The sequence below is a fragment of the Phasianus colchicus genome, chromosome 28 (genome assembly GCF_987193195.1).
Source record: "Phasianus colchicus chromosome 28, bPhaCol1.hap1.1, whole genome shotgun sequence".
Classification (NCBI taxonomy): Eukaryota; Metazoa; Chordata; class Aves; order Galliformes; family Phasianidae; genus Phasianus; species Phasianus colchicus.
In genome coordinates this window covers 1,013,550-1,041,455 of record NC_143463.1, presented here as the reverse complement: position 1 = coordinate 1,041,455, position 27,906 = coordinate 1,013,550, and the positions used below count along the sequence as shown (strand labels likewise).

At 41.4% G+C, this 27,906-nt stretch overlaps 2 protein-coding genes across 6 annotated transcripts in view; one reads left to right on the top strand and one right to left on the bottom strand.

Moving 5' to 3' along the window:
- SPPL2B (signal peptide peptidase like 2B) overlaps positions 1 to 22,333 on the bottom strand; it is a 34,164-nt gene extending 11,831 nt beyond the window's left edge. For 3 of the 4 annotated variants that reach the window (XR_016460229.1, XM_031610535.2, XM_031610537.2), the window contains exons 1-11: positions 22,185 to 22,333; positions 15,583 to 15,702; positions 12,136 to 12,318; positions 8,326 to 8,415; positions 6,765 to 6,904; positions 5,938 to 6,080; positions 5,090 to 5,186; positions 4,732 to 4,848; positions 2,110 to 2,191; positions 780 to 854; positions 588 to 650 (exon numbers count right to left, since the gene is read on the bottom strand). Coding sequence is in view for 3 of the 4 variants with exons in the window: in XM_031610535.2 (XP_031466395.1) it covers positions 588 to 650; positions 780 to 854; positions 2,110 to 2,191; positions 4,732 to 4,848; positions 5,090 to 5,186; positions 5,938 to 6,080; positions 6,765 to 6,904; positions 8,326 to 8,415; positions 12,136 to 12,318; positions 15,583 to 15,702; positions 22,185 to 22,238 (1,164 nt within the window). In the remaining variant the exon portion in view is untranslated. Of the gene's footprint in view, positions 1 to 587; positions 651 to 779; positions 855 to 2,109; positions 2,192 to 4,731; positions 4,849 to 5,089; positions 5,187 to 5,937; positions 6,081 to 6,764; positions 6,905 to 8,325; positions 8,416 to 12,135; positions 12,319 to 15,582; positions 15,703 to 21,982; positions 22,106 to 22,184 lie in introns of those variants that run through there. The other variant, XM_031610536.2, reaches the window with a different exon arrangement.
- A 44-nt stretch (positions 22,334 to 22,377) lies between these two features.
- Positions 22,378 to 27,880, top strand: LSM7 (LSM7 homolog, U6 small nuclear RNA and mRNA degradation associated). 2 transcript variants are annotated; one of them, XM_031610538.2, is made up of 4 exons: positions 22,378 to 22,473; positions 22,891 to 22,981; positions 24,371 to 24,442; positions 26,832 to 27,880. In XM_031610538.2, the coding sequence occupies exons 1-4, from the start codon at positions 22,429 to 22,431 to the stop codon at positions 26,972 to 26,974; spliced, it is 351 nt and encodes a 116-aa protein (XP_031466398.1). In that variant the 5' UTR covers positions 22,378 to 22,428; the 3' UTR covers positions 26,975 to 27,880. The 2 variants fall into 2 exon arrangements, with proteins under 2 accessions (XP_031466398.1, XP_089981944.1); XM_090125818.1 differs by lacking the exon at positions 22,378 to 22,473 and adding an exon at positions 22,500 to 22,547.
- The last annotated feature ends 26 nt before the right edge of the window (positions 27,881 to 27,906 follow it).

Here is a 27,906-nt window from a genome sequence, read left to right as displayed (position 1 = left end):
GAGCTGAGACACAGTAGGGCAAGGCTCAGGGCAAACATATATATTCTAATACATAACATCAAAGACTATTTATTTTGCTTACGTTAATGCCAAAGTAATTGTATCTAATTATACTATAATGGCACAGAACTGTTGATTTTTGACTTCTCTTTTCTGTGTCCAGTATAAGTTTCCCCCCCATTGCCTCACCTCAGCTTTTCATAAAACAGTTATCAAAACTGGGCTGGCTGGAGAGGAAGAAAGAGACAAACACCATATGAATTAAAATGCTTCTGGTAAAAAATGGATATACTTCATTAGGAATAGTGTTATTTTCAGATACGGGCTCATGTTTTTGTGAAACCAAGTTAATCAGTTTCCTTTTTTTAAAAGCAAGATTCAAGACCAAACCTATCATGATGAGTCACTCAAGTCTGTTTTGTCTCATTTCTGTTGTAGATTTTCAGAGAACTCTAAAGTGCTTGTTTCCATGCAAAATTCTTTTTGGAGTGGCATTTCCATTTCGGATCTGTGGTCTTTGAGTTTTACAGAAGATGAAATCTTAAAAGCTGGAACGTAATGCTTTATATTCAGACTACATACAATACCTTTTCATGAGTGGCAGAATCAGATGGGCCTGCAGCCACTTCCACCATTATACTCTCTCCAGTCTAGAAAAAAAATGGCAAAGCTGTAAATGAGCACATCACTCAGCAGTCCAGGGGTTATTTAGGAACACAGATAAATAGGCCATTGCTTTGCTCTGTGAGCAGCAGGCATGAGAGAAATATTGCACTTACCTTTGTTAGAAACGGTGTGATAAATACAAAGAATACATCATAGACAAAAAGAACGAGGAGGAGCAAGGTACAACCCTGGAGAAAGAGACAAGATACTTGGTGTACAATTATATACTATGCATTAGTAGATAGCAGAGAGTAATCAGCAACTCAAGAGTATTAAAAGCAAAATGTGAATTCCCAAGTATTTTAAAAACAGAAGAATATCACCATATGTGCAGCTAATAAAAGAAAATCACATGTTAGTCCCTTAAACTCCTGATGCTGTAAAACTTGGAAATACTCTTTTAACACTTTAGGAAATAGCGAAAAGTTCTGTATTTTCTGAAGTGTGCTACATAAAGTTTAAAGAAGTATTTAGATTTTCTTGGCCAATATACATGGGACAAAATTTACAGGTACAGATAACTTGGAACAGAGTTTGAAAGTGCTGCCTGAGAAACAACTAAATGTTAATGCTAATTTTTATTTTAGAGTGCTGAATACATTCTGGAAGACTTGGAAGGAGCCAGAATATTGCATCCACAATGTGTGTTATTTTGGGGGGAAAAAAAACCCAACAAACTAAAGCAGAGGGTGTAAGCTACTCTACTTTAATTTGCAGCAAAATAGACGTAGAGAAGAATTGAAAAATCGCAGCTGACAGATCTCCACAAACAGCAAAATATATGAGGTAATCACATTTAATGACATCTGCATGACCTGAAGCTTCAGCATTGATTTTTAATAAAACCTAAAACATGAAATCACCACTTTATGGAAGGTAAGTTTACAGGTGCAGTGCAGTTGATAAGTAAACCAACTGATTTGTAAACTGATGCATCTTTGATATGATAGGATGAGAAAAAAAATCACAGATGTAATAATAGGATAGAGAACATCCTATTATTATGCAAAACAACAGCTTTGAAGAGTAAGATTTATGCAAGGGTCACTGCTAGCGTGATTCCTGAACCTTATAGTATCTCTACAGTTACTGGGATTCCAATGTTACTGGAAGACTACATCTAGTTCTATGGTATGTTATTTCATTTAGGAAGGATGCTGATGAATTAGGGAGTTTAAAAGAAGGGAGTGTGATTAAGTTACTGAAAAATCCTTAACCAGCAAAACTCAAAATCCAGAAGTTACTTGAAGCATATACCAGATTCATTATTTTTCTTCATTAAGCTTGACAGAGAAAACTCGAGAGTAAGCTGCTGGTCTTTTTGCCTTTACTTCCCTGCTTTCTGACAATCTAAACACACTATATCAAGTTTATGAATACTCCATTGTAAGTGACTCCTCAGTTCAACTATACAACTATTAAACATCTGTTTAACATCCATACCTTAAATGTAGGCAGGCGAATTGTTTTCAGCATGTAAAGACAGAAAGCAATTCCTAAAGCATCTTGCAGAACCCAGGCCCATCTAAAGGAAAAGAAAAAAGTTACATTTTTGCAGGAAATTGTAAAAGATTAAGTCTTGTTCTCACTAAGCACCTGCTTGGGACAAATGAACAAAAAAACACTTTTTTCAAATCAACATCGTAGTTATCATGGATTCACAAATGGAAAGTTGTGATGACCAACCTGATAACTGTCTAAAATGAAATGACTAGTTGCTTTGATGAGCAATGGATATTGTTTATCTGGACTTCAGGAGGGCTTTCAGCACAGTGTCTTCCATCAGATCCACGTAGAAAGATGTTGATACACAGGCTGGATGAGCAGATAGTGAGATAGGCTGATGACTGGCTGAAAGGTTAGTCTCAGAGCGTGCTGATTCAGTGACACAAAGACTAGTTGAAGTCTGGTATCTAGCAGTGTACCCCAATGGTCCATTTGGGGTCCAATCCTGTTTAACATAAATATTAATATTCTGGATGATGGGCAAAGTGTAATGGTGACAGAGCACAGGAACAGGCTGCCCAGAAAGGTGGTGGAGTCTCCTATGGAGATATTCAAGACCCGTCTGGATGCCTACTTGTGTGACCTATTGTAGGGAGCCTGCTTAGCATAGGAGTTGGCCTCGAGCTCGAGCCCTCTTCCAATCCCTGCAATTCTGCAGTCTTAAGAGCAATCAAAAGGTCTTTGAACAAATACCATCTCAGAGTGTGATTAAGCTTACACACCAAATTTTCATATGTATTTAGTGCCACTAGCTGCTTTTTAAATTCTACTTTTTCTATGAATGTAATCCTTTTCAATATCTGAATTTATTTTTTCCCCCATGAATGATTAGTTTTAGAATGCTTCTGAAGAAACACTAGAGATTATACCTATCATTATAAATTAGTAGCAACACGCTGTGGTCACAATAGTTTAAAGAGAGTGTGAATAGACAACTAAATTAGCTCTACTAAAATCTGTGACAAAATATTTTAAAATCTACTTACATACCTTGTCTCACACGTAAGATACACTGTTCTCTCATTTTAAAAAATAAAAATGCAGCCATAGCTGCTGTTGGTATAGTCACTAACAAAGACCAGGATAGAAAAACAGATTCATTCTTGGTTAATAATGAAGAATCATTCTATTGTGATTTACAGTAACTTATCCTAGTGGAATACATCTTTGTATGCCGGTCTTTCAAAAGGCAGGTTCAAAATGACACACTCTTCAAAGGGAACAAAGTGTGAATCATCCACAAAAAGTCACAAATCCCTTCAGAGGCTGCTAAAATCTATTCATTGGGTGAAACAGCTGAAAATCTCCTGTCTAGCAACCTCAGTGAAGGGAAGAATGCCAGAACAAGTAGGAATAAATTTTTAACTAGTGGTCATCAAATACAGAGGGGCTGAATTGCAATCTTGCTGTCAAAATCTGTGTGTGAAATGGTAGGTACTAAAAAATAAAACATGAAGTATCTTTTTCATGCACTGGTATAAATAGGGGATAAAGTTGCAGGAAGAAGGATGTGCATTTAAAGTTGACAGAAGTTCTGTAGAACTTTTAATATCCACTAGACTAAAAGCAAGAGGAAAAGGTCAGTTTTCTGAGCAACATCCCAGGTAAAAACAAACCAGTGACCTTGCAATGTGAGGAAGTCCTCACAGATAGCTGTACTGCAATACTGAAGTACAGCAATCATTTGTACCCTCAGTGCTGGGCTTTGATCCTCTTCATGGAGGATACAAAGGATCTGATAAGATTTTTGGCTCTCAACACGTGAAAAAACAGCTGGTGTTCATTAGAGAGTGCTGTACATTGAAAACGGGGCAAGAAGTTCCCTATTATCTCCCCACACTGAATTCTCTCAGCCTGTATGGAAGAGGTCAACGTGACCATGAATACCAAAATAGGAAGTCCTCAGGTCTTTTGACTCATGTATAAATGTATAGGAGTTGCATGCTGAGGGACATCTACAGTTTGGGCTATTTGTTGATTGTATTTGCAAATTAAGTCTATAAGAACTAAAGCTCTTTGCTTTACTCTTGGTCACTAGGATAAAACTGAAGTAGGATTTGAGTTACAAAACACTAGGGTTTCCCTACAATTGCTGAAGTACCACAGCAATATTGGACATAGTTTCTTTCAGCTGTCTGGTACGAGTAAACAATTCTCTAAAGATCTGACAATCATCATAGCTCTTGTTCTCTCAGAATAATGCTCAAGGAGACCACCATCTGAAGGAATAAATTATACAACTTGTGCAAATTTCTACATCACTTCTGTAAAGCAATCTGAAACCACTGAGATCAGAGTATTGACTGGGACTCCAGTCCAAATTAAGCCTGAATTTTCTGGGAGAAATTCAGGTTTAAGAAGGGAAAGTTTTCTGTAACTTAAACCAACCAGGCAAAGATAAAGCACATTAGGAACAGCTATGGATTTCTGTCCAGGTCTCTAGTTTCCTTACTGTAATGCCTAAATTTTAGGATAGGAGTCTGCTTCTGCAGATGTCAATAACTTATCACATCATGCATACTATAGTCTTCTTGTATAGAAACTAAAATATATACTTACTGATCTTCATTTCTGAAGACTCCCCAGACTACACTGACAGAGATACAGAACACAGCTAACAACAACATCCGGACCTGTGGACGCTTGTGGAAATAAGGCAAGTTGTTGTCTGGGATTCTGCAAGTGAAACACAAACAGGTACAGTTACCTGTGTAATTACTCTGCTTCTTCATAGACATTTTTGTACATGAAACTACCCTGTAAATCCCTTACCTACCCTATAATTTAATATACAATATTATATTATTCTAATATAATATATTAATATATTATATATTATAATATAAACATAATAAACACAATACACAATATAAAAGTATACTTCTGCCTACAAAAAAAAATTCAAGTTGCCACATACCTACACTTTCCCAATGGGAATCTTCTTACAAAAGGAGACAGACAACTGTAAAGGCCAATTGAGGCAGCCAGGCAGAATATTCCTATGATAACATAGACTGAAAAATAAAAAATGGTAAGTCCAAGAAGGTAAGAGATGCTTTCTTCCAATCAAAAAGCTTGAATGAGAAACAGTCTTAAATCTCATGTGTGAAAATTAAATACAGATACAGAGATTTTATATAGTTGTTGATTAGATTTATGCCCTTTAAATATCCATCTCCATCATATTTTACTCTGGTGTACTTCATGCAATAGCTACTTTAACAAATTAAAAGCTCTTTGCTAATATTCTTTAAACACACCATTAAATCATAAGCCAAAGAGGCAATTTGTGGTGAAGTACTTATCTTCTCACTACGAGTTCATACGAATTTCATAAGGGAACTCTTAAAACCATTCAATAACAAAATGAATAAACACAGATGGGATACATCTTTCACAGCTTCCTCAGAAAAATGAGGATGGAAGAGTGTCAACATCTTATGACTCTTCAACTTGACCAAAAAAGTCATCAACAGAAGCTTACCACACTTATAAACCTCAAACTTGTTAAGAATAGAAAGGAGAGTTAGAGGTAAACTCTGACGAAAAACAAAGATTTAACGACTTACACCTCTTATATACATGAAAGGCTTTAATGCTTGAAAGAATTACTGCGATCACCTAATCCAACCTCACTACAGTCTACCTGCACTGAGAACACATGGCAGAGGACAGTTGTTTCATAATCACTTCTACCTTAAAAACGTGCAAAGGCAGACCAGTGCTACTGAAGATATGTCAACAAAAATGCAACTTTAAAAGTACCTAAGTGGTCATAAAAGAAATAGAGGAGGACCAGCATTGAGCAGCACATCACTACAAACACACAGATCATTATTGGAGTCACATCAACTGTTTCATCATCATGTTTCTCTGCCCCATCATCACGTTTGTGCTTCATGTATCGCCTGAAACAGAAATAGAATTAGTCAGACCATTACTTTTGCAGCAAAATAAAGGGCACTGCATCTTCAGGAAGTTACATGGGGTGGGAAATAATGACTGTATTTCCACTCAGGTTGTCACTGAATTATTGTATAAGGAGTACTGTTTTTTCATTAACTAACAACTCTGAATACTGAAAATCACTACGGAATCAGCTTGTGCAAAGCAAATGTTGGAAATGTGTAGCATAGATCTCCTTCTCCCCATCTACTCATGAAAAGTAGCCACTAAGTTTCAGTAAAACGTTCAAAATGAACATGGTGTTAACCATCTAATGGTTAACAGACATCTGTCTGTTTTACACTATCCCAGCAAAATACATTTCTATAATTTTCACATAAGATCTTTAAAGATGAATCTTTGAAAAGCCCAAATAGGAAGTAGATTCCAACCCAATTTTCCTTCTGAGGTTTTTTAAGTGTATGGGTTTTTTGTTTTTTTTTAAAAAGGGTAAAGCATTAAGGTACTGTCCATGAATATTATACATCAAGCTTAAGGGCTCTTAGACATCATGCTAACATCTTCCTAACTCCAGTTGCAGAGCCTCTAAACCTCATCAGCACAGCTACCATCCACCACCATGGTTCCCCCCCACCCCAGGCAAAAACACAAGAAGAAAATTGGCACATTACTTTCCCAGTACTCACTTTTTCACATCTCTGCTTCCTGCCCAGTAGCCTCCAATTGCCACAGTCCCCACAGCCATGACAAATATAATGACCATGTTGTAATCGAGCACAGGCTCATTTGGTGCATACATTGCTCCCTTCACTGACCTGCCAAAGCTCTGCAGAGGCAAGAACAAATGGAGGAACTTGGGGATCACTCTTTAGTAAGAACCACCCTACTCTAAATCTCTCAAATTTGCTTTTTATATTACTTTTCCTTAGTAAAAATATTTAAACAGAAAAAAAGCTAGGTGTTAGAGGCAGGGCAAGCCAACAGCATTCAAAGTACACTACTAAATTAGGACTATTCCAAAGCAAGGCTGAAAAAGATATACAGCACGGACAGTGGATCCTCAGCAACAACTGTTCTTCTCTCCTTTCTATGCTGTGCTAATTCCACTGAACTAACAAATTCCTTAGTGCACGATATGAACAAGTTCTAGCCAACTTGCTTTTAAAAGTGGACTTAATATTATAGACTACTGTTTTTTGAAAGGCACGTATCATTGAACTTCTAATATCCACATCTTCATTAGGATTTGGTCCTCAGAACCAGTGTCCTGGTTACATGGTGCCCACAATTCCAGCAGTCAGGGCAGCAGCTTTTTCAGAACTTGCAGGGAGTTTTCAGAACTGTCTGGTGATGAAACTCTTACCTCTAACAGGAGTATTTTAATTTGCATATCTGACACACTTTTGGACACTATCCAGAACAACACCCTTACTCTTGATCCATCAAAAACAGAAGTGGCATCAAGGTGGGTTTTATTTTTTTAGAAAATATCTTACTGTCCATAAAATAACTGATTCATATAAAAAGGTTACTTTACCTAAAATCACCACTTTGCCATACTCAGAAAAACTCATACACGAAGATACTGAATCCCCTCTGATAAGGGCTCCCTGATGCTTTTACATAACTAGCACTGTAGACTTCGAAAAAGCCACCTCAGCAAAGGTTCAGTTAGTTTTCAATTAGCAAACTCAGAAAGGGACAGACTCTTTAGCAGTGTCTGCTGTGATAGAACAAGGGGAAATGACTCCAAGCTTAAACAAGGAAATTTAGGTTGGATATAAGGAAGAAGCATTATACAGTGAGGGTGGCGAGGCACTGGCAGAGGTTGCCCAGAGCTGTAGTGGATGCTCTGTCCTTGGAGACATTCAAGGCAAGTCTGGGTCAGGCCCTGGGCACCATGATCCAGCTGTGCTGCCCCTGTTCATTGCAGTGGAGTTTGACTAGATGATCTTTAAAGGTACCTTCCAACTCTAAGGCTTCTATAATTATATAATGAAGTGTTATTGCAAGTCCTTTAAAGCAATCCATTAGCTCTACTGTTTGTAGTATTTATTTCCAGAACGAGGCTCTGTTTTTATTCTTAAGATGAGAAATAACCTCCTAAGACAACAGCATTTCTAAAAAATAAAATGTACTGCCTTTTTGAGTATAACTCTTTACGGATCCAGAGCTCCCAATATGAGCTACGCATTCTGTTGACCAATGAATCATTTAAAATAGTTTAAATCAGAATATAAAGCTTACCTTAACAATATCTAACATATCAGAATAGCTGAGCAGAGCAACGGGAATATCAATCTCTTCATATTGGCTCCTGTTACCCCCTGGAGGGACCTAAAAGACAGATCAAAACAGGCAAAAAAGAATTTATTTCTGCAAAAGCCTTCTACTCTTTCAAAAGAGTTCAAGTTTTATTTTCTGTTAATCTAGAAAATATTATGAAAAGGAACATAATGTACAGTAACCTAAAGTTACCTTTACACAGGCAAACCATCAAAAAATCCAAAACACAATACAAAACAGGAAAAATACTGCTAATACCTTATCAGAGCCTTAAACCAATTTCAAAACTGCCTAACACTTTTATTTGCTCATCATATACCCCTCTAACACTCCAATGTAGACACAAGTGTGGAAAAAAATAACCAACAAACACACACACACACAAAAACCAGAGAGCATCTTCTCTTTTTGGTTCCATACTGAGCAGAAAAAATCTCGTTTTAAGAATCACGTTATTTAATTTCACTGGTGTCTGTATTCTCCCTTTCATACGTACACAAAATGATCCCTGAAACTGCTGGGACAAGGGCAAAACAGATTCACACCAATCCTTAAAAGTGACAAGATTTCTGAGCCCAGTAGACTTTTCATCACAGATGTTTCAGAGAAGCTAGATCAATTTGTAGACAATATACAGGAAGAGGTTGAACCACACAACTGAATAACATTTTTATGAGTGTCCCATAAAACCTGCAATGTATAACTGGTTAACAGCCCACGATATACATCACTGTAGCCACAGCATTAGAAAACAAAAGGGTTGTCCCATTCAAGTAAAAGAATTGAGAGTAGATGGTGAGAACTAAACTACTGAACCAGAGAATTGCCAAGGTTGGAAGTTGGAAGGGATGCCTGATGTTGGTCTACTCCAATTCTGCTTTGAGAATGAAGACCAGTCTTTCACCTAAGTTAAAATATCAAAGTTAAGCGGTCAACAGATTTAAACCCAGCCGGTGGCCAGTTACAAGAGGTGCACCCCAGGGCTCAGTAGTGGGGCCATTCCTATTTAACACCTTCATCAATGACCTTGATGAGAGGATTAAGTGCACCCTTAGTAAGCTTGTAGATGACACCAAGTTGATCAGCTGGATGGCAGTGGATGGCAGAAAGGCAGTACAGAGGGACCTGGATAGACCAGATCGAAGGTCTGAGATAAACCGTATGAGTTCCAATAGGGCCAAATTTTGGTCAAACAACTCCAGGCAATCCTACAGGCTTGGGGAGGGTTGGCTGCAAAACTGCCTAACAAAGAGGAGCAAGCTGGTCTCATTCCACTAGTGACAGGATGAGGGGAAATGGCCTCAGGTTGCACCAGGGGAGGTTTAGGGTGGATATGAGAATAAACTTCTTTACAGAAGAAGTTGTTAAGCACTTAAATGGGCTCCCCAGGGAGATGTGGATGAGTTACTACCCCAGATGTGTTTAAAAACTGTCTGGATGTGGTGCTCAGGAACATGATTTAGTGACAAATTGTTAAAATTAGGGTAGTATAGTTAGGCTGAGGTTGGACTTGATGATCTGGAAGGTCTTTCCCAACCTGAGGCATTCTATGATTCCTGCGTACCCCATCCAGGTCCTAGAAAGTCACTATAAAGTCTCCTCAGAGTCTTTTCTTCTTCAGGCTGAAAAGCCCCAGCTCTCGCAGCCTGTCCCACAGCAGAGGTGCTCAAGCCCTCTGATCAGCCTCATGGCCCTCACCTGGACCCACACCAACATCTCCATGTCCTTCTTGTGTTGCAGCCCCAGAACTGAACGCAGTACTCCAGGTGGGTTCTCACAAGAGCAGAGCAAAGGGGCAGAATCACCTCCCTTGCTCTGCTGGTCACACTCCTCTTGATGCAGCCCATGATCTGGTTGGCCTTCTGGGTTGCGAGCATACGCTGCTGGCTCTCACTGAGTCTTTCACCCACCAACACCCCCAAATCCTTCTCCTCAGGGCTGCTCTCAAGTCATTCTCCACCCAACCTGTATCTGTGCTTCGCACTGCCCCAACCCAGGTGCAGGACCTTGCGCTTAGCCTTGTTGAACTCCAGGAGCTTGGCATGGGCCCACCTCTCCAGCCTGCCCAGGTGCCACAGGATGGCATCCCTTTCCTCAGGCATGTCAATTCTCCATGCTTTCACAGCAGTGCATTCCATGATGACCAAGAGTTTTGAGGAACTCCTCTCCTTCACGGCTGCCTTCTCCACTCCACATTTTTATTCTCAGAAATTCACCTAAAAGCCTTTGCAAGAAAATTATACCACAAGCTGATTGATGTGAGAACAGAACTACAACTGGCACTTAAAGAAACATGAAACACACACAACAGGGTCTTGTAGAGGGGGGAACAGAGCATGCCAGAGTGTGGAACACATACAGGGACAAACTCAGACCCCAGGTAAGAGAAGAAGGGTCACAGAGACAGCAGTGGGTGGAAGACGCAGAATATCTGAGAAAGAATTACTTTGTGCTTCTGGAAAAGGACAGAGACTGTAAGGCTGTAGGACTGGGAGCCCTGCAGCAGCCTGAGCCACAGGTAGGGCAGGGGCTACAAGTGGCCCATGCAGGGGGGACAGGAAAATGCTCTACCATGGAGCAGATGCACAGGGAGGGCCTTGGCAGCGGGGCTGCACCCAGCCAACTCTCACAGGGCATGGCCTTGTCACCAGCATGGCACTGTGCACACCTGCGAACCACAGGAAGGGCTTAGAGGAGCTCCTGAGAAGAAGAGATGTGTTGCCAGGGCCTCCTGGGCAGGACAAGATCAGAAGGGCTCCTTTCAGCCATGGGAACCTCAGGCATTCAGCCAGCACTCAGCCACATTTGCACGGGCTCTGGGAAGGAAAAAGCACTCCTCCCACTGCTGTGCTACAGGGCCCTGTTCCCCCTCCCTCTCATCACCTCCTGCCTGGCTTCCCGTAGAGGTGGGAGAAAGGGAATGGCTGTGATCTTCATGCTCACACAGCCTAAGTACCATCAAGCCCCAGCTCAAGAACAACTGATTGCTTTCTCTATTACATGCACGGTACAAGGCAGAAGCCCCATCCCAGGCAGCACCAGCCCTGCTATGTCATGGCCTGAAGAGGCAGCTCAGAAATTCGACTAGAAGTCAGCTTAAAACAAATTTTATTTATTAAGATACTGGGCAATGATCTTCCAAAAATCTGCAACAGAAGAAGGCTATGAAGGCAGTGGACAACCCTCCAAAATCTAAGTGCTATTCATTATACAACTGTGGCCTACAATCAAACCTGTTTTTGCAGTTTAACTTGCAATGACAGCAGTAACAAAATTTAAGAGATATTCCTGCTTCCAGTAAAGCATAACTAACAACTGCAACAGCAAAATGCAATAACCAAACTTCAAGCAGTATCTTTTACACTTAACACATCTCTTTAGTATTGACTACACTAATAAAACATTCATTTTACAAAACATACACTGGTGCTCCAACTGAATCTTGTGCTCTATAGCCCACTGAAGGTATTCAGTTAGCCCTTCCTTCTTTGATTGCAGTATATTATATAACGTAAAGATAATTCTGAGCCCTTGATTTGGATTTTACAGAGGCTGTGTGCAGCATTCTGCCTACTCAAGTAAGCATACCCTCTAATTTATTTAATTCATCTGTATTGTTTTCCACTCACAGCTGGGCAATGTAGAAACGTATAAAAATTAAATAATATGTGCACTTAAAAAGGAAAATCAAATACCTGCAACAATCACTGAAAATAAGCCAGTATCTAACATTATAGCATCAGTAATACAGAAAGACAAAAATAGACTTACCAGTCTCTCTCTGCTAACAATCAGCAGCCCACGAGCTCCATTTATCTGAGCAAGCCTCACTTTCTCATAGAAGGTGCAGTTCCCTCGCATCACCATGGGGATTCGATTATTAAACCCCCCATCAGGTACATCAGAAGGAGAACACAAAACAGATGCTGTCTGATCCTGCAGTTGCAAGAGTGACTAAAAAGAAATAAATTTTTTAATATATACTTATTTTTAACCAAAAGCAAATAGCACAGGGGGGTATCTAAAACTCAATTTAGAATATTCTCAGAGAAACAGTAGTGTTGTCCTCTCTACAGGGAGGGGAGGTGAAACAGAGGTTGTATGTAATGAAGATGCTGCACTGTAAGGTGCTTGCACTTGGCAGTGACACATTTGAGACTCTGGGAGTCTTTTTGTAAGTTTACTATAGACCACCCAGCCAGGAGGATGATGCTGATGATTCTTCAAGGAGCTATGAGATTCATCTAAACCAGGTGTCCATGTCCTTATAGGTACAGTCAGTTTGCCATGAGTAAGCTGGGAATACCAAACAGAAAAAGTAGGACCAGAGACAACAGTGGCCTGTTACTTGATGAGTTGGTCACTTTATAAATAGGGGTACAAACAAGGCATAGATACCTGTTTTCAGCACCATTGATGAATCCTGGAGCTGTGAGTTGGAGGATTATTATTGAGGATATCATAAACTCCCAGACAACCTCAAACTTGTGCAGAACTTGCTAGATGCATGCAAGTCTATGTGGACTAATAGGTACCAATCCCAGGGTACTCAAAGAATTGGCTAATGTTGTCACAAAACCTCTCAATTATTTTTTCAACAGTCTTGAGAATTTGGAAGGGTCCCAGCAAACAGGAAGGTAGAAAGTGTTGTCCCAGTTGTCAAGAGGAGCAAGGAAAAAGACCATGGGAAAAAGCACCCCCAAAGGGCTGACGGTGCCCTGGGGTGCACCCAGCTCAGCACTGCCACCAGGAAAGGAAAGAGGCTGTCCCACTCCTGAGCTCGAGGTGAGGCTATACTGGGCAGAGCAAGCTCTATCAGAGCTGAACACAAACACAGAGGAAGCTCAGCCTGCAGCACCTCTTTTATTAAATTGTTTTGCTGGAGTACTCAAGGGTAGGAGGAGTTGGAATGGAAAGAGAAGAAAGGCTGAGGGAGCACTAAGGAAGAAAATCAGGATTAGCAGAGAATATACCAAAGAAATTAAAATCTACAAAAGACAGGTCTACGAAGTACATCTATTTCAATCCGGCATAAGCTTTTCTGAACTATATTAGCTCATGTTGAGATACTGAAATGTGTCTCCATGAATTTTTATGAGATAGTTGAAACAAAATGGCTACAGGAGGCTCCAAATATCACAAATCTTAGAGTAACTCCTAGGGCAGTCTGTCTGGATCCAGCTGAACAAGACCCTAAGTCTCAAACCAGCTTTATGCAGTATATGAATTTTCTGTACACTGGACTCCCACCTCTGCCACTGAAACGATGTAGTCCAGGCACAAACTTACTCTTGACCTGACTGCTGCAAAGAATTAATTCATAGAATTATAGACTTGTTTGAGTTGGAAGGGACCCTTAAAGGTCATCTAGTCCAACTCCTCTGCAAAGAACAGGAACATATAAAACTTCATCTGGTGCTATCAGTTTCATCAGAATGCTATCCAACCTGACCTTGAATGTCTCCAGAGATGGGGCATCCACCACCTCACATAAGCAACCTGTGCCAGTGCCTCCAACAACCTTATTGTTTAAAAACAAACAAACAAACATTTTTTCCTTATATCCAATCTAGAATTCTCCTCTTAAAGTTTGAAACCATTTCCCTCCGTCCTATCACAAAATCCCTGCTAAGAAGTCCATCCCCTTCTTTCTTACAGCCCCACTTTAGAAACAGAAAGACCACTTCTCAGGTTTCCCCAAGAGCCTTCTCTTTTCCAGACTGCACAGCTCCAGCTTTCCCCTCACAGGGAGGTTGCCCCATCCCATGGATCATTTTTGTGGCCTTCCTCTGGATGTGCTCCAACAGCTCTACATCTCTCCTTTACTGATGACTCCACAACTTGATGCACTACTCCAGGTGAGGTCTCACCAGTACAGAGCAGAGAAACAGGATGACCTCTCTCACCCTGCTGGCCACACTGCTTTGGATGCAGCCCAGGATACCACTGGCTTTCTGGGCAGTGAGGGCACATTGCTGACTCATATCCAGCAGCCACCCACCACTACATACAAGTCCTTCCTGGCAGTGCTGTATTCAATCCCTTCATCCCCCAGCTTGTAATGATAGCAGAGGTTGTTGTGACCCAGGTATTTCTCTTTGGATTTATGGTATGATTACATGGATTTTGGCCAGATGTCATGTATATTCCAAGTTATCTTCTTAGAAGGTGTGGTGCTATTATAAATGGATAGAATCACTGCCTAAGAGGCAACTTTACTGGTAAAAGTGAAGTGTAAAGGGCATAATAGCAAAAGCCTCTCAGATCTTAAAAGATCCCTCAATAGTTCATAAATTCAAGACTTTGATATTTAATGTCTTGCCCTTTCACAAGCACAAGTTTAGCATGAACAGAGCCTTGGGCAACCTAATCTAAGGCCTTGCTTTCAAAGCTGGACCAGAAAACCTCCCCAGGTTCCTTCCTGCTTTGATTTGAGTACGCTTTTTACTAAAGCCACCTAAACAAGCCCATAAGTGTGAGCTGTAAATATATACTTTTAGCTTACAGAAATACAATCCTTCTTACAAAGGACTCCCTCAACTCAGTCATCTTGTTTACACAGTCTGAATAACTGACTAATGTATAATTAATCTCTGCAAAATTGCATCTTCTAGGAATATAGATCAGACACAAAAACTCCACATAATAAAGAGGTCAAAGAAGCAAGGTGATAGTTTTCTCCTCCTCACATTCTAGCTATTCCTCTCATCTGTTAGGGAGCAAGTTCCTGCTACTGGTGTCTTTGTCCTCTTCAATTCTCTCACAGAAGAGTGGAAAAAAAAAAAAAATGAGTCAGTTGTCAGTTCATAGAGCCTCAGATAACAAAAACAAGTTGACACAGCTCATAATTGCTTATACCTAAATTTAAGAAAAGAATGAACTAATAAGAAAGCACTAGAGGTCATCAAGGTATCAGGAAGGACCTGTATCTTTTTTGTACCATACTGACATACAAGAACTCCTTTCCAAACACAGTTGCGCTCTATTCTCATTTATTTAATCACTATGTGCAGAAGAAAGATTTTTTGTTGTGAACCTGAAATAGTTGCTTAGGCAGTGCTATAATGGTGATACTCCTTTCTATGGAGACTGCAACAGATAGAAAATATTTTCTGAGTAGAGCAAGCTTCAGATTCTACTAAGATACAAATTAGAACTTTCCCCTACAACAAGGGCAATTTTAAGTACATTCTTTTAGTTGCTTAACTTGGTACTTACAGCTTTACCCAGATCATGTGGCAGATGGGCCCACTGGGAGTTGAAGAGGATACAGTAGTCCTTGCCTTTGCTGCTCCCTTTCTCTGAAAGGACATGGACCATTCCATACTCGCAGTACACCTGAAAACAACAAGCATTCAATAGAGCCTTATTCAATACATGTTTGAATTATATAATACAGAAGTAATGGGCTTAACTTACTGCTGATTAGCCTGCTTCTTACCTAAGAAAAAAAAAGATTTTACAAAGTTTCATTATCTGCAGAAGGAGTACAGAGAAGAGTAAACATGGCAGCATGCAGTGAAAATACCAGGTTAAGCACATTCTCAATTACGACATATTTAACTATTACAGTCTGTCTGTACAGAGAAGTGTTCCAACCGCTACATGTTCCACTTAATAGAGATGTTTTCAGCTTCCCATTCCTGCAAAGCAGTGTAGGACAACAGATTCTCTATTATTTTGGTTATGTCAGAGTGTATCAAGTCATTTTCCATCAAAATTCAGAGTTAGGGGCTAGCATAGTTGAATACAAACCAACAGAATTACCTAAATACAGTTGTTTGGAAGTATCCAGTACAGTGAGAAGAAAAAACCCACTTCCTTACTGTGGAATCTTCGCCTACCTTTTTATTCTTCACAACAAACTGTTCTTTTGTTCCCTTCTTTTTTTCCCCCTTGTGAGCACCAGATATATTCCCATTGTCTAACCAGGAAGCTAAACAAATGCTAACTACAAGAACTTATATAGAACCTGCACAAGTATTTTTGTGGAGGTGATGTAGTTTTCTACTTGTACATCAAGTCCCAGGAGGTAAACATCAGGCAACCAGATGCCAGGAAGAAAAACTGTGGAAGTATGTGCAACTTTCCTACCACTAACTACAGAGATGGAAGTTTTACATATGCTAGTAGAGACTTAATTTCCACATTAACTGAACAAAATAGCTTATAAATGCTCTTTGTTCTCAAAAATTGAGGGAGAAGTGAATCACAAAATCACCACAGTTGGAAAAGACCTCCAAGACCATCAGTCCAACCATCAATAATTCCCTATTATATCATGTCCCTTAGTACAACATCTAAACCAAGTATATCTTACAGCTCCTGCAGCAAAAGGGCCCTGGTGCAAGTGCTTCTGCCTGATTCCTTCTCTCTTTTCTAAGTGTGATAAAGAAATGTAATAGGTTTCAAGATCGCAAAAAAAAAAACCCACAGTTTTGGGGTGTAATTGTGGCTCCATTTCCAGTTCATTTTCATTTCACATAATTACCTGCAAATTTTCAAATGGAATGCACAAAGTTGAAATTAAATACTCAACTCAAAAATACAATCACATCTCTGACCTCTCTTACAGAGAAAGATATCCCTCCCTTCACAATGATGCCTTATACAAACTGCCAAAAAGCAATGATGTAAATATCTGCAGACAACTGCTTTCAGGGATGATGCACAAGGACAGTAAAATTTCATAGATCTCCAATGAACACCTTGAAAACTCCTTTTACTGCCATCAAATGAGACTGATGCATCAGTTTCACCAAAACAAAGTTGAACATCCCTCTGATTTTATCATAGGCTGGAAGGGATCTTAAAGATCATTGAGTTCCAGCTCTGTGGAGGGGGCTGAGAAGAGACCAGACCAGAAGTGTTTCCTTCTTATTGCTCCCAAATCTGATTGGGTTTAAGGGCTGCCGTAGTTTAATCCAGCAGGCAGCCCAGCATCACACAGCTCACACATCCCACAGTGGAATGGAGGAAAAAAAAAAAAGACAAAACTCATGTTGAAATAAAAATAGTTCACCAGGACAGAGAAGGAAGGGAAATAAAGGAATACACTAACTGAGTGATACACAACAAAGCTGCTTACCACCAGCCAACCAGTGCTCAACTAGGCCTTGAGCAGCAGCAGACCTCCCCCCTCCCAGGTTTCTTGTTCAGCATGCAGTCATGTGGTATGGGATGTTCCTTTGGCTGGTTTGGGTCTGCTGTCCTAGCTCTGTCCCCTCCCAGCTCCTCATCCCTGCGCGCACACACACACACTCCCCCAAGCTCCTCACAGGCAAGAGGATACAAGAAGCTGAAACATCCTTTATACAATGCCCTGCACAGTAACACACCACCATACAGCCCCTATAAAGAAAATTAACCCTAATCTCAGTTGAAACCAGGGCAGCTCTGTTCTGAATATTATACATACAGATGCCTCCAAGAGTTTCAGGCAGTTCTGCAGGAGCAAGCTACCCGCAGTAGAACGGCTTTATGCATCTGAAAAGCCATTAACTTGTACAGCTGAAGTCTTGATTTTTATAAGAGAGAAACTACACGCCTCTAAAATGAAAGAATAAGTATAGTATGGGTTGCTACATTTCCATTTAGATAAGCATTACTCAGTAGTAACTCAGTACTGAGTAGAAACTCAGTAATAATCCCCAAGCAGCACACACAGAAAGCAATTATGCTTTCTGAACAGCTCAATGAATGTTCTTCAAAGAAATATTGGAGTTAAAGGTTCCTAAAGTGACATGCTCAGAACGTTTTAGAAAGCTGTGCACTCATGTGCCAAAAGCTAAGTAAAATCAAGGATGAGAGGAATTAAATGGCATATGAGCAGGGCTAAAAGTAGAAGAGGGTGTAGGGAATTGCACATGGTCCATGGAGGACAAAAATGAACACAGATTAACATTCTTACAATGCAATTATCACTTGCATCAAAGCATAGCTCTGAAGTCTGTTAACAACTACTTCAAGCTTGTTATTTTCTCTCACCTCAGAAGAGTCACATGCATTAGATTCTCTTTTTCTGTACTGAAGGGCTCTGATGCCCTCAGCTTTCACTTTGTTTATATCACTAGGTATCAGATGCAAAAATAAGGCAGGACAGCTGATGCACTGGGACAGCAGGAACACTTGTTATGGTTCTTAGTTTCCAGAAATCACACCATATCCTAGACCAACCTGTGAGAAATCACTCTCCTATGCAGATCCTATACAACCTTCCCACAACCCTCCTAAGGACTCTCTTCCAAGAGTTCAGACCTCAAGCCCAGCCTGCTCCAAACACTGAAGGAAAAAACAGCAGCTCTTAAAGTTCTTTTACAATTCTTGCCTCTTACAGTACGTATGGCCTGAAAAACACTTGAGTTAAATGACTGAAGAAGGTAGGGAGGCGGAACTCAGTTCACTGAACTTCAAGAAAGTGCAACATGAGGAACTGAGCCAATCTAGTGGCTCATTCTTACTGTTTGTTCCTCTCTGTCCTGTTCACACACAGGTACCCAAGTTTTTGGTTCTTTCGCACAAGGAAGCAAGGCATGAAGATGGAGACTGAACTTTAAGTCAGTACCTTCCATAATGAAAGCATAAGCTAACACTAAAAGAGGCAATTCATTACACTATGAGGTCACAGAAGTCTGGATGTACAGAGAAGTTGTCTTACACATTAGGATTATAAGTTTGTAAGGCAGTACCTGTAGGAGAAGATATAGATAGTGCTTTTTCACTTATACACAACCCCTCCGAATTCACAGCCATCTCAGCTCAGCCAACACAACAGGCTGAGGAGCTCAACTACTAAAATAATACAAGCTAAACAACCAACCAACCTCTAAAAACTTTTGTGGAAGTGACAAATTTTATCCTCAGCGCAACTTCCAGCATAAATTAGGCAAGCGATAACCACACCATGGCACAGAAAAAGCAAATTAGCACTTTGTACTTGGCTTAGGAACACCAGTTCATAGTTGCATCATCAGGATTATTTGGTCTGTATAAATATACAGAGAGAACGAAGTGTTCCTTAGTCACAACTGAAAAACATCTCCTGCTCTGTAAGGAACCCCAAGGACTGACATATCCACAACTTTAGCAGCTGAGTGGTATAGAAACAAAGAAAACCAGCACAGAATTAATTGCCAAGTTGCCATTGGTCTTTTTTGTTACCACCTACTTTCTTCAACAAATTCATCAAATCGAAAACAGATCACCTTTTTCTTATTGGAATATACTGCAGTTATATTCTGAAGTTAAGGAGAACCTATGAAGCTGATCTTAAAGAGATTTGTCAGACTGTGCTCTATTTCAGGAGCACAGCTCCTTAATAAGGCATGAGCCGCATCCACTCTTACAGTAGACATTACACAAGATATGGAATAGAATTCTTAAGAATTGGAGTACATTCTCACCCACAAACTGCATGGATCAGCTTGAAGACCGAAAATAGCAGACAGTAAACTTGCAGACAAAGAAAGCACTGATTCAACAAGCACTGCACTATGAGAGGAGAGCTTCATACTCAATGTGACAACTCCTCGTGACTAAATTGCCAACAACCACTTTAATCCAGAACTTCAGACAACCTTTTAAACTCTATGGATCCACATAATCAACCACTTATTTTAAGTACAAAACCTGAAAATTAGTATAGTGAACAGCAGCAAGATCTCATATCCCTTACTATATTCCTCATTGATCAAAGGCTCACTCATACCTGCTTTTGTTACAGGAGAACACCAATGCAATGAAGGAATAGTGAGAATAAGAAAGAAGTTGTATGAAAAATGGGAACTCTGATCCCAGAGCATGATCTAAGGGAAACTGTACTGGTGCACTTGGACTTTAAAGATTGAACCCTTCTTCAGGAATTCCCAGATGAGTGTCTAGATTTGAGAGAGTCATGCTTTATTAGCCAAGCTGCTCCCTTACCCACTATAAATCAGAATACAAGGAACGAACCTGGACACATCTTCCAGTGTCCTTACCCTCTCCCTGAGAAAAGAAAACACTCCCAAATTATCTTATCTCCCAGGGGGAAAGACATGGACAAAAAACTACCAATGCAAGAGTAAGCCACTGAAGATAAACACACACAATCATTGTGGGAGGTGTTACCTTCATTCTGAAATAACCCCATTTGTCAGTCACTGGTTCTCTTATCACTGTAGCGCAAGTACATGACTGCACTCTTCCTTACCTCAAGCTGAGGATGACAGACATCATACATCATAAGATCATAATCATACAAGCAAATGAGAGATGTAAAAGCACTGCAAATATCAGAGTTATTCATGCAAGTTTTAAACAAACTAGCTGGGGTATAAGGAAAGTACCAGCAGCTTACAGCAAGTTATCTTCTCGGTGTTGCAGCAGAACCAATGCAGAACCCCAGCCAAGCTGTTCAAAGCTTGCTCAAATGTGTTATGGAGCTATCCTGCTGCACAAACTCACTAAGCAAGTTGCTTACAGAAAGGCAGCATGCTGCAGTAGATGAAGCTGAAGCCAAGACCTCCAAATTCAAGACCTGAAAATCAGTTCTCAAGCAGAAGACGCTCTCATTGGCCTTCCACACTGATGCAGTCACCTTTTCAAAGCTGATGACGACCTCCATGCCAGACCTCAAACCATTCTAATACTTCATTAATTTGTTGATGACATGCTGGCAGTCCACTTGAAGCATTACTAGAAGCTACAAAATGCACCAGGCAAGTGGAGAATGAGGAATGAAGCAGATGATGTACACATAAGAAAAACATTAGTTAAATGGCAGTCGGCTCAGTCTATAACTGAGGATCACTGGCAAGAGTGCAGTGAGATGGCAGGTAAGGAAGGGAGAAGTTGGGCTACTGTTTTCAGATACTACACTAATGACCCAAGAAGACATACTACTCTACAGAGTACCTAAAAAGCAGTTAAGATGTTTTAATGAAATTTTCAGAATGCACAAGAGCAGAATTTAAAATACAAAAGCTACATACCATGCCACCATACAGAGTTCTGTCCTTGCCTGGATTGTCACAAGCGTTCATTAGACCTATGAAAGCTCACTCCACAGAGCTTTTCAGTAGTATCATAGAAAAGCTTAGGTTGGAATGGACCTTAAAGATCATAGAGTTCCAACCCTCAGAGGGCTGACTGTCCCCCACCAGATCAGGCTACTCAGGGCCCCCCCACATTGCCTCGGGCAACCACCACTCTCTGGGCAGCAGTTCCAGTGCCTCACCACTCTCACACCACAGAAGGAGAATGTAACAGTCACACTGTGGGTTCAGCAGCAACCACCTTTGCTTCACACCAGCCAGTTTCTCAGAGGGGGTTTATCAGCCAGTCTGACCCCAAAGCTAAATGCCCAGCTGGGAGCCTCATCCCCTGGTCGGGATGCTCTTCCTTAAGGACTAACCCGGAGGAGCCTGCTGGCTAGACAATTTAACCAGTTTTTAAGAAATATAATGGCTACGTCAATAAAAACAGAACAAAGAAGACCAACGTGGGAGCACTGAGAAACCGCGATAGGCACAACACCAACGAACAGCGGCGGGGTGCAGCGTGGAGTATGAACGGTGCCGCCGCCTTCTCTCCAGCAGAACGCTAGAGATCGGCCATTCCAACCCTGTGAGCGGCTCACCATCTCACTGCTGCCGGCAGCCCCCTCTCCGCATTGTTAAAGCCCCAATATGGGACCACCTTCCGACCGAGCGGGGCCGGGCCCACCCGCACCACAGCTCCAGCCAGGGCTACGGGGCCAGCACCGAACTACTGCCTCCAACCCCCGAAGGCGGCTCCGGCACAGAACCCAGGGCGCTTCCAAAGCCGGCACAGCCGCTCACCTGCGGCAACGAAAGCAGAGGGAGCAGCAGGAGCTGAGCCCACCGCGCCGCCATACCGGGTCCACCGCGCCGCCGCCCGCTTTTGTTTCTGACCGGGCCGGGCCCCTTCCGCACCGGGTATCCCAGCAACCGCCCCGGAAGTTCCGCCCCGGAAATCAAGTACCGGAAGTGCCACCTTGGCTGTCCTCAGGGAGCCAATGACTTGCGTCGACGTGAAACGTCACTTCTGGTGGCGGTAAATGAAATGGCGAACGTCGGAGGGGGCGGTGGTGGTGCGGGCAAGATGGCGGTGAGGAGGGGGCGGTGGTGGTGCGGGCAAGATGGCGGTGAGGAGGGGGCGGTGGTGGTGCGGGCAAGATGGCGGTGAGGAGGGGGCGGTGGTGGGTGCCGGGCTTGTTCTCGTTAAGGGCTCCTTATGAGCTGAGAGAGCTCTGGGTTGGTGCTGTGGTTCTGCTGGGTGGTCCTGGGGCGCTGGCGTGGTGTGAGCGGCCCTGCTCTGCCCTGCAGCTCTGCTGCCGTGCTCGGCGGCCGCTCCTTCGTGCCTGGCTTTGCTCTGGGGATGATTTCTCTAGCAGCGTCGCAAGCAGGGTTGTGGGAGAGAGGAAAAGATATAGAAGCGCTGTGATGTATGTAATGAAGGAGGAGATGCGGTGAGGTCTGGCAGGCTTCGCTTTGAATTCATGTTGTCTTTGTTTCTCATCTTCAGGATAAGGAGAAAAAGAAAAAAGAGAGCATTTTAGATCTCTCCAAATATATCGACAAAACGATCCGGGTGAAGTTCCAGGGTGGAAGAGAAGGTGAGCAGGCAGAAGACCTGGGCTGGGCTCTGTGCGGCTGTAGCGAGCAGCTCTGTGTGTGTGCTTCCATCTCTTCTGTGGTCACCTCACTGTCTTTTGAGGCAGGGTGGTGGCTGATGGGTGCTTCTGTTCCTTGCAGTTTGCTGTTTCTTGGTGGGAAACTTCCCTCCATGTTTCCATGAATCCCCTTGTTTCAATTTTATGAGTGCTTCAATTTTATGAGCACTTCATCTATGTGCCTTTCTTTCATCTTCTGTTTGCTGTCTTGAATTTCCTCGTTTTGTTTTCCAGACTTTGCAAAGGTGCACTGAAAGCAGCAAAGAAAGACGTTACAGTTCATACACTTGTCTTCCTTCTTGTCTCTTAACTATATGTTCCTTTAGTTCTTATTCTGTTTTAACATATTTCAGCATCTATTTTCATTGCTTTTGGGGCTGTTACGTTTCCTCTCCTTTGTCATACCTACATCTGACCATCCCAGAGTGCTGGCAGTGCCACCTGCAGACCATTCCTTCATCTGAAGGTTAACAGCATGCTGTGTGGGAGCTTTGCAAAACCAACTCAGTTTGTCTTTAAAATCTTATTTACAGCTCCAGTGGGCCTTGATGCTTACAAATCTTCAAAGTTACTTGTATGCATGCTGTTAAGTGTGGGATAGTTTTATATTTTATTTTATTCTAGTTCTTCTGTGATTGACAATTCCACTGCATCGGTTGGTTTAGATTTTCTTCTCAGAAAAATTGTGTTAATTACCTGTGTGATCTATATGTAGTGGCTAGGACTGTAAGAGTCTCTTCCTTGATTTGAGCTGGTAGTGATGGTAGTAATGCTAATGGTAGTAATTGGTTTTTTTTCAATACAAGAACTCATTCTGTGTAGCCCTGCAGTTTATTTACTGTCTAGTCTTGAAGAATTGTGTTCTGATTTAAACTAATGCCATTGGCTACCTGTAGTACATTCCTATAAAGCTAAGAAGATCCTTCTTCCAATTATCTGTCTGCGCTATGTTTGTCTAAGGAAAGCACTTGTCTTAGTTTGTCTTTCCTCTTCTGTAGGGAACTTTTTATTTGTAGTATTTGCTTATTTGCTATGTTGAGGTATTCTTGAAAAGCATGTGAAATTGACAGAAAGCTCTAAATTTTCTTTAAGGCATCCATGCTTCTGGAACTGATTTAAAAAAAAAAATGAAGCTTCAGTTGAGACAGTTTGGGTTCTTGTGCATTTGCATTTTGATAGAGGGCACTGTTTAATGTCACTGTTAGTTGTCTGATAACCTTGCTCAAAGGAGAGAACAGAACTGGAGAGTTGAGGGTGTCCTGTGCATGGTTCTGTATTGCTCTGTTTCTGGTTTTGATCTCTAATCATTCTGTTGTATGTGGTCTTTAATAGCAAGTGGTGTCTTGAAAGGATTTGACCCCCTACTGAACCTTGTGCTTGATGGTACCATTGAATATATGCGAGGTAAGTAATACACAGTCTGTGTAAGTCAGCTTTTCCTTATCCCATATCCCCAAGAGCAATTGGCTTAACAGAAAACTGACAGCTCTGTGAATGAATAGCCAGAATCTGTACATTGACATATCTGAACTCAGACTTGTACACAGCAGCTAAGCATAAAGAAAGGGGTAAGAAAAACCAAGTAAGAATGTTGTACCACAGAAAACATGGTAAAACTTATCATAGTATGGTTTGGGTTGGAAGGAGCCTTAGACATCATCTAGTTCCGGCCCCTCGCCTTAGGCAGGGACATCTCTAGACCAGGTTGTTCACAACCCCATCCAGCCTGGCCTTAAATGCTTCTGGGGTGGGAGCATCCACAACCTCTCTGGGCAGTTTGTATCAGCCTCACCACCCTCATAGTAAAGAATTTCTTCCCAATATCTAGTCTAAATCTACCCTCTTCCAGTTTAAAGCCATTTCCCTTTGTCATGCCCTTATAAGAAGTCCTTCCCCTGTAGGGTAGCTTTCTTGTAGGCCCCTTCAGGTACTGGAAAGCCACTCCAAGGTGCCCCTGGAGCCTTGCATTCTCCAGGCTGAAAAGCACCAGCTCACAGTCTGCCCCTGTAAGGGATGTGCTCCAGCCATCTGATCATCTTCAAGGCCTTCTTGTTAGTCTTTGCTTGAGTTCCTGTGCAACTTATTTGGTACTCCTGTTCTTTTAAGTTTGAATGAAATCATTCCCTTCAGATAAAGCAGTTGGCTTTTACTTTCTGTGTACTGCTGGAGAGATGACAGTTTTGTGCAGAGCGTGAAAAGCATTTCAGGAAAAGTTAGTATCTTACTGTCTCATAAACTCTACTGTAAGTGCATTCTTTGCATTTCCATGGAACTGAAGCCTTCTGTAGCTTCTTTGAGCTAATAAAGCTGTGATATATATATATTTTTTTCCATAAAATCATAGAGTATTTGCAGTTGGAAGTGACCCACAAGGACCATCAAGGCCAATTCCTGGTTCCACACGGCACTACCCAAAATCAAAACTCTGTGTCTGAGAGTGTTGTTCAAAGACTCCTTGAACAGCCTGGGGCTGTGCCCACTGCCTTAGGGAGCTCTTTCATGCCCTCTGCAATCCTGATGCTCCCGATCCTCCTCTGTTCTTCCCTTGGGCTCTGTTGCTTCCCCAGAGAGCAGCACTGCCCCTCTGCTCTCTGTGAGGAACTGCAGCTGCCATGAGGCCTCCCCTCAGCCTCCTCTGCTTTGGACTGAATAAACCCAGGGCCCTCAGCCACTCCTCATACATCTTACCTTCCAGACTGTTCACCATCTTTGTAGCTATCCTTTGGATGCTTTCTAATAGTTATGTTCTTAAACTGCTGTGTCCAAACCTGCATGCAGTAGTCAAAGTGAGGCTGCACTCACTTTGTGCAGGGTAGAGTCATAAAATGATTTACGTTGGAAGGGACCTTTGAGGATCACAGATTTCCAACCCTTCCACTAGATCAAGCTGCCCAAAACCTCACCCAGTTGTCTTTGAATACATCCAAAGCTTCTGGGGTAGTCTGTACCTGTGCAATATCGCATTCACAGTAAAGATTTTTTTCTTAATAACTAATCCACTGTCTTTTAACTTAAAATTCATACCACTTGCCCTATCACTGTACTCCTTGTCAGAGTGCCTCAGTACCTTTTCTATATGTCCCCTTTAGGTACTGGAAGGCTGCTATAAGGTCTCCCTGGAGCCTTCTCCAGGCTGAACGACACAAATCTTCCCCAGCCTTTCTTTGTTGGAGAGGTTCTCCAGACCTCAGGTTGTATTTGTGGCCTCCTTTGGTCCTGCTCTGATAGGTCTCTATATTTGAATATATCAACAGCTGAAGGAACGTAGAATTGGCTCTTGCTGTGTTGTTTGTCTGTTTCCGTGCACAGCCTCTTCTGGTTTGGTCTAGGAATAGACAACCAAAAGATTTCTGGTTACTGCACTTTGAATTCAGGGTCTTCTGTTTTGCACTGACCCCAAGTGTTTGCCCATGGTGTCATTTGAAATAGGATCAGGATTGATTTCATTCCCCCCCCCCCCCCCACACACACACTCTTTTTTGTCATTTTTATCTGTGCTTTTGATTAGGATGAATGAAAAGGCCTTTGAGTTCTTTAAAAGATGCATGTTCTGCTTTGCATACAAAGTAGAGTACTTTGTCACTCTGTAGCAAGTTCTGCTTTGAAAACTAATGAATCTAATGTGCTAAAGTTATCAGATATTATTACTGCATCATTTTTAATAGTCTGTGCTCAATAAAACAATGCTGAGAAGTCTGGAAAGATTGTGCTTTTTTTTTTTTTTTCAGTTGACAGAATTTATTATGTCATCTTCCTTAAGTTTCCATTGTAACTAGAGATCTCTGCTTTTCAGACCCAGATGATCAATACAAATTAACAGAAGACACGCGTCAGCTGGGACTGGTGGTCTGCAGAGGGACTTCTGTGGTTCTCATTTGCCCACAGGATGGAATGGAAGCGATTCCAAATCCTTTCATTCAGCAACAAGATGGATAATGGCATTGGGCTGTCTTCGAAGACTTTGGGGGTGCAAATCATTGGAGGAAACGATCAGTGTGTGAGAAGTTTCGTGTTTTTGGAGAGAAGTTTGAATGTGTGTTTATTGGTGTGAAAGAGCAGTCGACTTTCATTTTTGTGTCTTTCCATGAGCAGGAAGAGAATGACATGTGATGTGCAAGGCACAAGTTCTTATTACTTTTTTTTCTTCAAATAAACGTGAAGCTCTGCATTGTTAAGAGCTGAGATGAGAATATTCTGTCTATGAATTGTCAGAAAACCTTCTGATATTGTGAGTCCTGAAACCACCACATAAAATTAGTAAATATTTTCTGAACGCTGGTCATTTGATCTACATTTTTAAATATGTTAGAGTGTATTTGAATTCATCTGAATACATTAGAACTTGTTTTTCTCCCTCTTAGATGTCAGTACTCAGCTGGGGAGCATTTTGCATCGTGTTTTAGGCTTCCTACTGGTGAGTTAATCTCTGTTGCCTCCCTGCTCCAGTACATAGAAGAAAATTACTTTGATCATATGGTATCACCTTCACAAGCTACATAGCTAAGAAGGTATTTTTTAGCACTTGTTGCAAAACCTTTGGACTATCATTGTGAATTGGAAGGCTCCCAGTTTCTACGTAAAGACAAGTCCCTTGTCAGATTGTCTCAGCTGGGTGTTACAAACACGGAAGTGTGTTTGCTAGTGGGAATTGTAGGGGAGAATTATTAAGATCCTAATGTTCAGTTGAAGCAGTGTCTGGAAATACTGCATATTTTTTTATACTGTAGCTATCTACTTGTGGTTGCACTTGTTATAATTTGATTTGTAAGTAAACTTTTTTTATTTCTTCAGAAGTAGCAAGATTTGAGCAGTTGTGAACAAATAAATACAAAATAACCTGTTCCTAAATGTCTGATTGTTAGTCTGAT